Source organism: Electrophorus electricus, chromosome 2 (assembly GCF_013358815.1).
Source record: "Electrophorus electricus isolate fEleEle1 chromosome 2, fEleEle1.pri, whole genome shotgun sequence".
Lineage (NCBI taxonomy): Eukaryota > Metazoa > Chordata > Actinopteri > Gymnotiformes > Gymnotidae > Electrophorus > Electrophorus electricus.
In genome coordinates, this window is record NC_049536.1 from 6236346 (window position 1) to 6249948 (window position 13603).

At 49.4% G+C, this 13603-nt stretch overlaps 1 protein-coding gene across 6 annotated transcripts in view; it reads left to right on the forward strand.

Annotated features, from left to right (window-relative positions):
• Positions 1-13603, forward strand: part of tln2b (talin 2b) — a 77632-nt gene that overhangs the window by 30019 nt on the left and 34010 nt on the right. For all 6 annotated transcript variants that reach the window (XM_035522466.1, XM_035522455.1, XM_035522465.1 and 3 more), the window contains exons 3-10: positions 3591-3734; positions 4644-4741; positions 4865-4994; positions 5202-5354; positions 5822-5964; positions 12590-12717; positions 13000-13063; positions 13382-13486. In XM_035522466.1, coding sequence (XP_035378359.1) covers positions 3599-3734; positions 4644-4741; positions 4865-4994; positions 5202-5354; positions 5822-5964; positions 12590-12717; positions 13000-13063; positions 13382-13486 — 957 coding nt within the window. In that variant the 5' untranslated portion in view covers positions 3591-3598. The remainder of the gene's footprint in view (positions 1-3590; positions 3735-4643; positions 4742-4864; positions 4995-5201; positions 5355-5821; positions 5965-12589; positions 12718-12999; positions 13064-13381; positions 13487-13603) is intronic.

Here is a 13603-nt window from a genome sequence, read left to right on the forward strand (position 1 = left end):
GCAACACTTTCCATCTCCGTGTGGCACACGCTGGGCATCCAGTACCCGCCCCTGTACTGCCACCCCACGGGTATCTCAACCGGCTGAGCGTGCAGTTACCTCCAGCGACGAGAACACACCTGCTGCAGCATCGTCAGAATTTTCACCCTCATACCCCATAGAAATGAACGCTGTTTTAGCCCCTCCACTTGTGTCTATGAGGGAGATATAATTACAGAGGCTGTTACTGGCGATAATGGCAACTTCAGGGGCTTGAAATGAGGCCTGCAGTGGACAGGGATCGTGGGAGCGTGCCGGGCTCATTAGTGTCTTGACTAGCTGTGAAGACAGAAGCTTCCAGGCGCAAGGAGGCTTGGTCGCTCAGCCCAACCGCAGCGCGTCCAGGGGCAGGCGCCGTCCGATTCGAGGATCTGATTTTTTTTTTATGCAGAGGGAATTCTGTTGTGGACATTTTGTGCCTGACTCATCATTAAGATCAGTTGAACATTCCGGACAGGCTTCTAAAGGGCCGTACCCCTGCGTGTGTGTGTTCCGGGCCTGCAGAGCCCCATGGTCCACCCCCTAGACGAGGAGGCTCTCCTCCCCTGCTTGGCAGCAATCACCACGCACTTGATGCGCGGCGAGGATGCGGGTTCGCGAGCGGAAGCCATGATTGCAGAGATCGCTCGCTGCACGCCACCTTCAAATAGACGGCCAATCAGGAGTAAATCTTAGGGCGCTCTTTATTAGGGGTGCGTTTTAGGAGGCTGATTAATGCAGACCAGGCGCTCAGCGGTTCTTTAGGCCACCTGTTTTCAACGTTTGCCAGTTAAGGCGGTGAATACAATTGTGGCGACACCCCGGTAGGCGGTTAAATGTTAACTTGGTCGATCGGTGATGGCCGGCCCTCGCAGTCTTTGCTGTGATGCGTTAGTTTATCCAGACCTGGACGCTGCACTGACCCCAAGCTATGACCCAAGCAGCTAACGGCGTCCGCACGGCCTGTAACGTACGAGCGCGAAGACGTGGTGTTGTAACCACAGAGAATAAAATGGACGCCATATCACAGCTCGCCTGTGAATCACGGAACAAATAAAGGCCGCGCATGCTTCGGAGCCACTCCCCGAGAACTCGGCTAGGCCACATGGGCCGATTTAGTCACCGTAAAGCATGAAGTGAGTCGGGACGAGCACATAGTGAGCTGCTGCCCTGCTCGCGTTTAACACGAGAATTGCTATGTAAAGTTTTTTGGCAATATATATTTGCGCTCACTGCACATCTGAAGGTGTTCCCGTACACTGAAGTTTCCCACTTTGGGTATCCGATGTCCTTTTTAGTATTTTAATTCTCACTAAGGCTTATTTAAAATCATACAGATGCATGGGCGAAATGTTAATTTAAGTAGTAGTCTGACCTCTGCTACTATTTACGGCCCCCGCGTGCGCGAGTTCACAGGGAAGACGCAAGGATCCGAGGAACTCTTCGAACCATCAGGCTCCGTTTTGCTTTCCACTCCCAAGTTTGTTTTCTGTTTGTTGCAAAAGCGGGTGCCGAGAGACGCCGTTCTGTCTGCGCGCGGCCTCAGAGACGCTCCTGCGGCGACTGCCAACACCGGCGCACACGCACAGCGCTGTTTACACGGCACCGCGACTCCTCAGGCTCGTGCTCCGACCAGGGCACGTGGAAGCCCCCGGGAAGCAGTTTACGAGGTGGAGATTCCCAAAATGCAGAAGTTGGCGTGAGTTTGACGTTCTAGCAAGGCAGTATGCTTAACTGGTGACGAAACGTTTGGTGTTGGCGGCTCTGAAGGCCCTGGGCTGTGTCTCTTTTTAGGAGTAAACCAGGACGTTTGTCTGGAGGTTTGCTGGCGACCAGCACACCAAGTGAGCACCTGTGTCCCGTCTCCATCGCTAAGCCTGGGCTTCCAGTGTGGCGCTCAAAGCCCTTACCGCACTCCCATGTGAATGTCAGAAAGGACAGTGTGTGTCGTCATTGCCTGGATCGCCGCCACCCGACCCTTGGCGGCCCGGGCCGACGGTGCATGACTTTCCCAGCAGGACTGAGCAGATCTTAACGGACGAATCTGAGCCCCTGGTGGGCCGCGTTACAGTCCCCGAACTAACTTGGCGAGGGAGCGCGGCACCGTTGTTCAGCTTGTTATTCGGTATGAAGCCATTTAATATGAATGAAAAAATGATTGCTTTAATAGCCAGTAATGGTATAGCTGGTACCAGCCTCGGCGGAGTTGTTCGTTTTCAGAGATGTTCTAGCGGCTTCAGATCAGAGCTGCGTGTGGCACTGTCGGTCTGTTCCCTCATTCTGCCCGGGGAGGGGTTGTTGGTGGGGGTGGGGGGCTGCTTGGAAACTCAGCTTCACATCTGGTGAATGATGCACAGCCTGTCCCCTGTGAGTCTCGGCGAAAGTAAAAGAATCATACAGGGACATTACCAGCAGTGTATGGGTGTGTGTGTGTGTGTGTGGGTGTGTGTGTGTGCGCGCGTGATTATTCCTCTCTCCTCTGGCTAATCGCCTCGAGTCCTAGAGGAACCATGTCAAATAAACATTAGTCACTTCATACAGGGCGTTATGTGGTACCAAGCCGTTTCATCCAAGGAGTGTGTTTACTGCGCTGTTCTGGCACACCCAGCCGCTACCTGAGCCGGCCACCTTTCAAGACTGATTTAGCTGCTCCCAGCTGCAGACACACAAACATCAGCGCTCCGATGTTGCCCCCTCTCCTGGTAGGCCACTGATTGGCTCAGATGATCATGATTAAGAACAAAGGTCGTTAAGGCGTGCGTTGGGCACTTGCGCTTCAAGCTATTCCACAGGGTACAGATAAGTTCGTGCTGGGTACAACGTGGCGTCCTTACCGTTTAAAAGCCCTGGGCAGGTCCCTTCACCTCACGGTCTGCTGCCACGCTGTCAGAATCAGAGCCGAGGTTCAAAGGACCATCACTTCACCTGGTGTGTTCACAGCGTTCATACTGCTTAGGATCCAGATCTTAATCCAGATTGCAGAGTGTTTATACATATGCTTGCAAAACAGTCTGCAGGACATTAAAAACGATGAAAATTTTCACAAAACGTGTTGAACGCATTAACTTGCATTTGAACCCCAGAGGTTTTGCCAAAATGAAGATGTTATATCATTCTGAACCATTGACTCCGATGCGAGCACAGATCACGAATGCCGCTGCTTTGATCTTGATCTTTGAATAAGGTGAAATACATGAGGTGGCAGATAAATAGCTGGGCTTAGCTAAAAATTACCTTACAAGTCAGAGCGTCCTTATTAGACGAGATGAGTCCGTGTGGACGGGACGATAGTCCATGCTTTTATTTAGTGCTTTTGCTGCCACTTCCTGTCGTTGTGTCTTCACCAGGGGCCCTCACAGCCCTCCTGGCTGTCTGCGTGCAGTGCTTTCTATGTTTCGTTTTGGTATGTCATTAATGCCGCCTCTAAGTGGCAATAAAAGGGTCTTGAAAGCATTAAATTGAATTTCCTGATGCCCGCAGATACCTTGTGAAACGAACCCTGCCTGGTGCCAGGGAAGTTCCGGCAAGGCTAACGTGAGATGTCTGTGTTTTGTTTTCCGCCGCGTGGGCAGACGTCAGGATGGTGGCCCTGTCGCTGAAGATCTGCGTGAGGCAGTGCAACGTAGTGAAGACCATGCAGTTCGAGCCCTCCACGCCGGTGTACGACGCCTGCCGCATCATCCGAGAGCGGGTTCCCGAGGCCCAGACCGGACAAGGTGAGCTCTCCGAGGGGTTCGGACGGCGCCGTTGGCCGCGAGCGTCACAACTCGTCCACGTAGAGGGACTGGAGTTGGACCAGACAAGAGGGCAGATTAACGGCGCCCCCTCCCGCGGACCGCACACCGTGCCGGGCACGGCGTTCCCCAGCTGCGTGCTTAGCGGCGCGGGGGCTATAAAGGTGTACGTGTTTCTTCGCGCCTCTTGTTTTGAGCGGCTGTGATGCTTTGCCTCCGTGTGCTGTGCGGAGTGGAGCTGATTTACAGGGCTGATCTCTAATTCTCCCCCCAAAGTGAGCATGACGGATGAGGAGGCCAGACGCTGGCCAGGAAGATAAAAATCTGCGTCACCGCTGCGCGTCTCTCACTCTGTCTTTCTCTCTCTCTCTCTCTCTCTCTCTCTCTCTGCTTTCCCTTCTTCCTTTTTCTCCAGTCATCAAGCTGTCTCCGAGTCAAACATTGGGGGCTCAGTGTTAATTGCGGTTTATGGGGGGCCGTTCTGTGGGAGGGTGGTGTTGTCTCTGCAGGAGGTTGCGTCCGGACGGGCTGGAGCCTCCGCGCCGCTTGCGTGCTCGTTAGACCGCGGGACAGATTTATACGCGCCCTGCGCTGTGTGGCCAGCGCAACTCGACCGAGCCACAACGAATTGGATTCTGCCCATGAATGTCAGTTACATTACTCATCCTTAACAACAAACGATGCTTTTGTTTAGATGAGGCATCGCTTTGTTTTAATGATTTTGTCTATGAAATGCTGTGGCCGTGAATCTTGGTCCAGAGCCAGCCGTGCTTCCAGAGGGCCGACCAGTATGTGGGTGCCTACGGACTGATGGTTAACTGGCTTAAACTCCAGTGTGGCCATGTGTCCCAGGCAGGATCTGACGACTTTCTCCGCCTCGCTCTGTTCCAGCGTCGGATTATGGCCTGTTCTTGTCAGACGATGACCCCCGGAAAGGGATTTGGCTGGAATCGGGGCGAACGCTGGATTACTACATGCTGCGGAATGGGGTACATGCGCAGTGCTCGGCATATCGACAATCTAGGCAGCTCTCTCCAATCGCTCACCTTTCCTGTTTAAGCATTCCTTAGTACATCCCATACTTACCAGTGTGCTCTCTCTCACTTTCTCAGGATGTTCTAGAGTACAAGAAAAAGCAGAGGCCACAGAAGATCAAAATGCTGGATGGTGCCATCAAGACCATCATGGTGGACGACTCCAAAACCGTGGGCGAGCTGCTGGTCACCATTTGCAGCCGTATCGGTGAGGGGCACGCGCACTGGCTCGCCCTTCCTCGCCCTTCCTCGCCCTTCCTCCGGCCTCGTCCGTGTGTCCGTGTGTGTGTGAGCTCTCGCCGTGTTCTCGGGAAGCGCTCGTGTTGCCTGGCGTTCTTCTCGCAGGAGGAACGGCAGCGGGGAATGCACGGCTTTTCTCTCTGACCGTTCTCCGTGTGCACCCTCCCCTCCTCAGGGATCACGAACTACGAGGAGTACTCTCTGATCCAGGAGCAGGGCGAGGAGGAGAAGAAGGAGAGCACAGGCACGCTGAAGAAGGAGCGCACCCTGCTCCGAGATGAGAGGAAGATGGAGAAACTCAAAGCCAAGCTCCACACCGACGACGACTGTGAGCTGCTCTCGCGCGCGCACAAGCACTCATTTACTCGTTAAAGAATAGTTTGGGAGTACTGCTGAATAGCTATGCCGTTTGCGTTTGTGTATTTTCATAGAGATGACTTGAGGCAAGTTCGTTTTTGCATGCAGTTTGCATGCTCCTGATTGGTTGGTAGAAGTGTCCCTTGCTTGTTCAGAGTGTTGGTTTCATGGCTTCAGTGAAAGGGAAGCAACATTTGGACGACGCACATCTTGGCTATTTCATTACATTTGGTGTATGAGTTTTGTAAATTTGATTTATACAATGGCACCTAGGAACTACAGCTACAATGAAATAACAATATCGCTATTAAATGTATTATATCAAGTGAAAAATACTAATTAATTGTGCTGTTTATATTGTTATTTAGATTTGTTTTGCTATTTATTAGTTTTTAGGTCCGGATTACTGTGATTGGCTGGCTGATCTCTTACTTGCAGTGAACTGGCTGGACCACAGTCGGACGTTCCGTGAGCAAGGAGTGGAGGAGAGCGAGACCCTGCTGCTGAGGAGGAAGTTCTTCTACTCGGACCAGAACGTGGACTCCCGCGACCCTGTGCAGCTCAATCTGCTCTATGTACAGGTCTGCTGCCTCTCTCCTACCCTCTCTGGGACTGAGAATGCAGAATGCTAGCTCAGGAGATAGAAACCTTTTCTCTCTCCATCCATCCCAGCCCTGCCAAGTCTCTCAATTCAGTTGACTTCAGTCCCTTTAAAAGTGACTTTACTGGCATGACCACAATGAATTACATTGCAAAGCATTTAAATCAGCCTTTATTATATATTACTCTATTAATCTAAATAAATAGATGCACACTTGCAGATTTTAAACATATAATCAGTAGTAGTTACCATTTGCTGTAGAAGACTTTTAGGAACTCGTGCAGACAGTGTTCTCTATTCTATGGGAATACCCATGTTCCCTTAAACTGTGAAATTCTGGTATGAATCCCATTTCTTTTTCCCAGGATGTTTTAAGGAAGGTCGATAACTGCAGCAGCTTTAACATAACAAAGTATTTGTTTCACGTGTCCTTGTGTCTTTGACGGTGAAGGACAAAATGCGTGGCTGTCTCCAGCTCCCTTGTCTCACATGGCCTCTCTTGTTCAGGCAGACAGCTTTTTCTGGGGCTGCCTGCCGCTGTGGCTGGTTTGTGGTCACTTAGTCGTCACCTGATCAGGATGACCCTACGCCTCGTGTCCCTAACCGAGAACAGACAGGAGGCCCACGTGATCCCCGTGTCTCAAGATTCACTCATGAATTAATCGGCTTTGGTGTGTGTGTGTGTGTGTGTGTGTGTGTTTTTTGTTTTCCCGGGCTTTCAGACAAGAAATATGTGTTTGATTCATAACTGGATAAACTGGAGCTTGTCTAGCAGATGGGGGTGTGAAGGGCATCACATGTTAGCTGATGAGTGAGCTCTAAGACCAAATGGCAAAGAGGATTGTCTTCAGGGATCAGCTGAACATTTAAATATAGTGTTCTGTGTCTCTCTCTCTCTCTCTCTCTCTCTCTCTCTCTCTCTCCCTCCCTCCCTCTCTCTAGCTCTGTCTCTCTCCATCTGTGTGCGCGCGTGCGTGTGTGTGTGTGTGTGTGTGTGTCTTATTACAGCATGTTAGCTGAAGGCTGTCTTGTGCTGACTGTAAAATGTCTCCTTTCCCACCTCTCTGATTACCGATTATAATGTCAGCCACCATCGCCTGTGCTGGCTATCACACAGCAGGAGAGCAATATCGCATCTCCTTGCCCTTAAACCTGGAGAGGCGTGAGAGCCGGTTAGGCCGTCTTCACAGAGGCCGGTTTGTCAGCCGCGTTTTCTTCTTCAGGATGCGCAGCGTTGCTTTAACATGCTATGCTTGATTTCGGACTACTTCACGTGCATGGCTCTGCTAGCTCTGCACACCGTGCTGTCAAAGCCCTTTGACCCCAGGGTGCTAATAATCGCAGAGCCACTGCTTATTGTAAGAACTGTAACCACTTAGGTTTTACCATGTGACTGCCTAGTCTGCCCGTTACACAGTCCACCCAGGTAATGTTAGATATATGGGCACACACATACTCACACACCCACTCACCAATACATTTACACATACTAACACATTCACACGTACATAAATGATTGTTCAGTGGCAGGACCGTGTCGTGCCGTATGATTGTAGGGCTGAGAACACAGCTGTGGGGCAGGAGTCCCCGGGTATGAAGCGCGTGCACACACTCACACTCTCTCTCAAATTCAAATACTTGTATTGGCATGAATTTTAATTAACAATTTATTACTGCCAAAACAATGTAATTTTTTATACTAAAACTGATCAAATTGAATTTAGAAAGGGGAAAAATAAATAAATTAGATAAGATTCTTATATGCACATATACTGTAGATTCATACACACACAAATATTTACATTTACGGCATTTAGCAGACGCTCTTATCCAGAGTGACTTATAAAAGTGCTTTGTCATTTACTCATAGAATACAAACTAGCCAGTACAGTAGGTTAGAGTCCAATATACCAATGATCTAGAATACTGTAGAAATACAGGGATCACTGCTGATGCCTAGAAGTACAAAATGCATAAGGTCTCTCTTGGACAATGATAAGTGCAATAAAATATAAGTACTAGAGTGTTAGACAACATCAGTGTAACAAACTATACCCTACAATAAGTACTTAAATGCACACGTGTGGTTATACTTATACACACATGCCCGCATATCTCTCCTGAACACACGCAGCATCATGATGCTCATATGATGGCATGTAGGTTTTAAGCGTATGGAGTATTGCCCGTGATATGCGTGTGTGTGTTTGTGTGTGTTTGTGTGCGTGTCTGGGTGCCACTGCTTCTGCATCTCGGTTCTTCTCGGTTCTCTGGGCTTGAACTGGTTTATTTAATAGGCTCCCCTCTCTGTTCCGGGTTATGTGCTCGAAGTCGGACTCTCTTAAGGTGTGTCTGTCTTTGGGAAATTTCCGTTTTAATCAGGTAATCTGACGAAGTGTGTTCTCTCTTCAGTAATTTAACGCACTAATTTGTTAATGGAAGAAAAGTCATTAATCCACTTGTTCAGAGTAAATGACAATCCTGTGAGTAAATGACAGAGTACGTTTGGACGTCACTCTGGATTAGAGCGTCTGGCAAATGCTGTAAATGTCAATATTACTGTATTCGTTTTTGTGGGCTTTGTCGATCATTTGGAGTGGCCGTTTTGAGTGCTGTGAAGGTGTCTTTCTGTAATGGGTCTGAGGGGATCTGTTTTTGGTGGCCAAGTTGTGCTGTTTGATGACAGGAGCCTTGTTATGCCTGTGTGAGTGAGAATGCAATTTTAATTTGAAAGCTCCTTCACGTGAGGAGAGAGGATGAAATTCACCCAGCTCTGATCTCTGTGCCAGATACGCTGTTTTACGATGTCATTTTTAAGATTTGGGTCCCAATAAGAGTCTTTTTGCTAAATTATAGAACTCTTAGGTGTTTGGGAATATGCATTTAATTGTGTAACTGGATATTTTTACCCAAATTTGAATCGCTAGGTTGAATATAGTGGCAGATTGTTCACTAATATAAGATCCTTCTTGCATTTTTTCACAAATGCATTCATAGTCTTGCTGGAGGTGTCAGATCCCCTGATTAACAGATGATGTAATTGTTTCCTGGTGTGTGGGACTTTAGTTTTCTGTGATCTGGCTCGCTCTTCCCTTCTGTCTTTTTGTGGACATTAATGTCTAATGCCCAGTCGGGCCATCCGTCTTCTGTCAGGTTTGAGTGTTGTTCCAGGGCTTGTGTTGTCAGAGCCTGCAGGACCAAGTCGTGTACATAGAAATAGAATTTGATTTCCTTTGTGCTTAATTCAAATCACAAATTGCATAATTCGAAGGTCTGTGACCAATTTATTGATTTATATATCGATGCTTGCTTGCGCACGCACACACATGCCTGCATGTGCGCACACACACAGGGGTATGGTCAGATTATCAGGGACAGGCATTCGTGTGTGTGTGTGTGTGTGTGTGTGTGTGTGTGTGTGTGTGTGTGTGTGTGTGTGTGTGTGTGTGTGTGTGTGCATGCGTGCATGCGAGAGAGGTCAGAGGTTCAGTGAACACGCTGACCTCTCAGAGGGGAACCCGACTTTGGGTCGGGTGCTGCATGGTGGTGCGGGTCACCGGTGGGAAGCATCAGTGCAGCAGACTGGACCAGTGTCAGCAGAACTCTGCTCCATAGTGACACATGCATTAGAGCCGCAGACTTCCCATTTGCACCAGCTGGGAAACGGACCCCAGACGGAGCCGCACGCCGAGGTCTGCCGCTGCCGCCCCGCTTGAATCCCATCCCATCCCCAGCGTGCGCACTGGGAAATGTCCCATGGTGCTGCAGGAGCCACGGGGCTGAGGCCAAGCGCAAACCGCCTCCGAACTGTACAGGAACAGCCTGCTACCCTGTACTTTCAGGAGGTGCTCGGCACACGTTTCGTACGTTTCCCTTCTGCTGGGAAAACACAACTGTACAGTTAGCCAGTTCCTTAAAGCCAAGCTACAGTTGATGCAGGTGTATGTGTGAGTTGTAATTCATGTCTCAGCTTTGCTTTCATTCCGTGTTCATGCCGTTACATATGAACACACGTTCAACTCTGGGTTTGCTTATTGTCATTCATGAGCAAGCACACATGCCCAGTAGCACAGTTCACATGCACAGTGTGTGCACACATTTTGGAAAGGAAGATGATGATGATGATGAAGATGATGATGATGATGGCTGCCTCCGTCTCTGCTTGTTTCTTAAGTCACACACCCCCACCAAATTCTCTAACACAGTGCCACACACAATCTCACCCATTAGTCAGATATAAACTATACCAGATAGTCTAACACACCCACACAGGCAAAAACCTCAAGAAACAGCAAAAATGACGAGCACATTTTGTGAGGCGCACACACACGCACGCCAATCTCTGGCAGTGTGATGCAGGGAATTTCTCAGTCCCCCATGGCCATCCCACAGACTGCAGTGATTCTTTCTTAAAGAGTTTGTGTGTGTGTGTGTGTGTGTGTTAGAGAGTGAGCACTGCCATTTGTTCTTGCTCAGCCTCACAGAAGTGGCCCCCCCGGCACTCCCTCAACAGCTCGCTTACACACACACACACACACACACACACAGAATTAAAATTTCTCCATCAGTGCTTTTCAGTGTGTCAGTTTGCCCTCCTGTGAGTAGGTTAATGTAAAGGTCACGTGTGGAAACTGTGTTCTGATTGGTGGAGGGGGAGGGTGCCTCACAAACACAACTGACCGAGATTGATGGATCCTTCATGATCTACAGCTGTTATGATCTCATCACCACATGAAACCTGCCAAGTCTGCGTTCCCACTAAGGTCTTGGCTCGACCTTGTAGTTCTAATTACGTAGCACTGATTTGCTTTGGTATATAAATCCGTTGCCCGTGACTTCGCAGGAGTCCGTGCACCATCTTCCTATTGTTAGCGCGCTTTTGGCCACGCTCTCACCAGTTCGCACGCCGTACTGTAAATGGCGCGTGGTGTCTATTTCTGACCCAGCCAGGCCCAGTCTCTGGAAGTGCACAGGCAAGCCAAAGTCCTTGTTTTGGAGACTCCCTATACCCATGTTCCAACTGTACTGGGCGGTACGCGTCAAGCGCCCAAACCGGATCAGGAGATTCTACAGAGAGAATGCGGAATGCAGTAGCTTGCGTTCCCTAGACTCTGAGGGCGACCCTGAGGTAGGTAGGGGTGTGTGTGGGCGTGTTTCCATTCTGCCAGCACATCAGCACTTCTGTGTGTACATCTTTACCCAGAAAAAAAGGAGAGAGAGCGAGGAGGAGAACGATAGAGCTGTTGCCCCTGAGAAAGACAGACAGCAGGTCTGCACACATCAGAAGTGCCAGGAGGGTGTCTGCTCCATCCACCCATAATCAATGTGTCACTCCCAACTACCCAGCATCCCTTACACACACACACACACACACACACACACACACACACACACACACAGAGAACAGAGGCAGGTTCAATGATGGAGAGGACACTACAGGATGTCAGCACACACACACACACACACACACACACACACACAGTGACACAGAGTAGCAGATGTGACCGGATTACCCGCGCAGTGAAGCCAGCGGATGTCACTGCTCTGAGTCAGCCATGTGCGATCATTCATTAGCTCCCAACACCACTTCATCCTGACGCTCTGCTGCAGAACTATGATGTCATGTTCTGACACGCATGGTTGTGCTCAGCTCGCTGAAAACCCTGCTGGTCCAGTAAATGTTCTCTCCGTAACCCAACCAAGACACCGCGTTCACTGTTTGCAAGATGGGGCCGTCATATTTCTTGCATTATATTAAACTACTGTGGGCTATTGATGTGACATTCACTGGCCTAGCTCACTTTATTTTAACGTTGCTAATGTCCCTGCAGAGATATTAAACACTCAGAGAACATGCATCTGTGTGCAATGGGTCTGCATGCCCATGAGGCACAGGTAGAGGTGTTTTTATGGAGGACTTTATTTGCATAAAGTAGCTTTCTGCCAATATTGCAATAACGGCTGAAAAAGAATGGTTTGTGGTTTGTATATATGGGCAAGATGACATTTTGTCATTGTGATGATCACAGTACAGTTTTCTGATCCTGTTGTGGGTATTGTACAGGTGCACTGAACACTGAATGTCCACCATGCCATTATGTTATTGTTTTACCAATTCTTTTAGATTCTTCCTTCTGTTTCTGCATATGTGTTTAAAACAAAACTAATTGTAGATGAAATGTTTCATTTCCAGAATTTCATACATTGTGGCACTGGTACACTGTGTCTGTTCCAACTTTTTGGTAACAAATATTAAATTAATGATGATGTGCATTGTGAAGGCGTCTTCCAGTATTGTGATATTTCCTTTGTGCCATATTGGACACTCCACTGCACCCCTAGCCTGAAGCTTGGAACCGAGAGCATCTGTTGATCTTCTGCTCTGTGACCCTTGAGTACTGTGTGTGTGTGTGTGTGTGTGTGTGTGTGTGTGTGTGTGTGTGTGTGTGTGTGTGTGTGTGTGTGTGTGTGTGTGTGTGTGTGTGTGTGTGTGTGTGTGTGTGTGTGTGTGTGTGTGTGTGTGTGTGTGTGTGTGTGTGTGTGTGTGTGTGTGTGTGTGCGCGCGCTCTTGTGCATGCAGTGTAACTCTTGCTGTGATGTTGCAGGCCAGAGATGACATCCTGAACGGCTCACACCCCGTGTCCTTTGATAAGGCCTGTGAGTTCGCCGGAATCCAGGCGCAGATCCAGTTTGGTCCCCACGTGGAACACAAACACAAGCCTGGATTCTTAGAGTAAGCCTCCAGCTTCTATGCCGGACCGCTGCAGTAGCAATAAATGGCCTGTTCAGCACTGTCTGGCACACACACACACACACACACACACACACACACACACACACACAGTCAGCAGATTCTTTAGTAAACTCCCAGGCAGTGTAAGAAGCAAGAGGCGCAGGAGCATGCTGCACACACGCGGATGTTATGACCAGCTGCCATCACCTCACCGGGTTCCTGTGTTTACAGGCCGGGTTTCCTGCGTATAAATATGTGACATGTTGGCTTGTTGATTTGCAGCCTGAAGGAGTTCCTGCCCAAAGAGTACATCAAGCAGAGAGGAGCCGAGAAGCGCATCTTCCAGGTCTGTGTCGTGACCTCTACCAAGTGCGATACCATCACCAGCGTAAGGAGAGTGGTGATGTTTTGGAAGTGTTTTATAAGGCCAACCCTCAGGATTAATAAAGCGGTCTCCCCCCACCCCGATCAGGGTGGGTGAGCAACGCAGCATGCACTTTTATTACCAACGCCACGCAGTCGTCAAGATTAAGTACGCGAACCCCCCCACCGAGCTAGAGTTTCACAAGCTCGCGGTCCACCTGAGCGAACCGAAGCGTGGTGCATGCATGCTGATGTCCCAGGGCGCACAGCTCCCTCCTCACGTGCGCTTATCCACCCGCAGGATCACAAGAGTTGCGGCGAGATGACGGAAATTGAGGCGAAGGTGAAATACGTGAAACTCGCAAGGTCCCTGCGAACATATGGAGTGTCCTTCTTCCTAGTGAAAGTAAGCAATGTTGACACATGCACCGTGCGATGGGAGCGTTTAGATGATGTTTAGGTCGGAGTGTTTGTTCTCATAAGCCGTGTGTGTGTGGGCAGAGAAGGAGCAGATGGAAAGGTA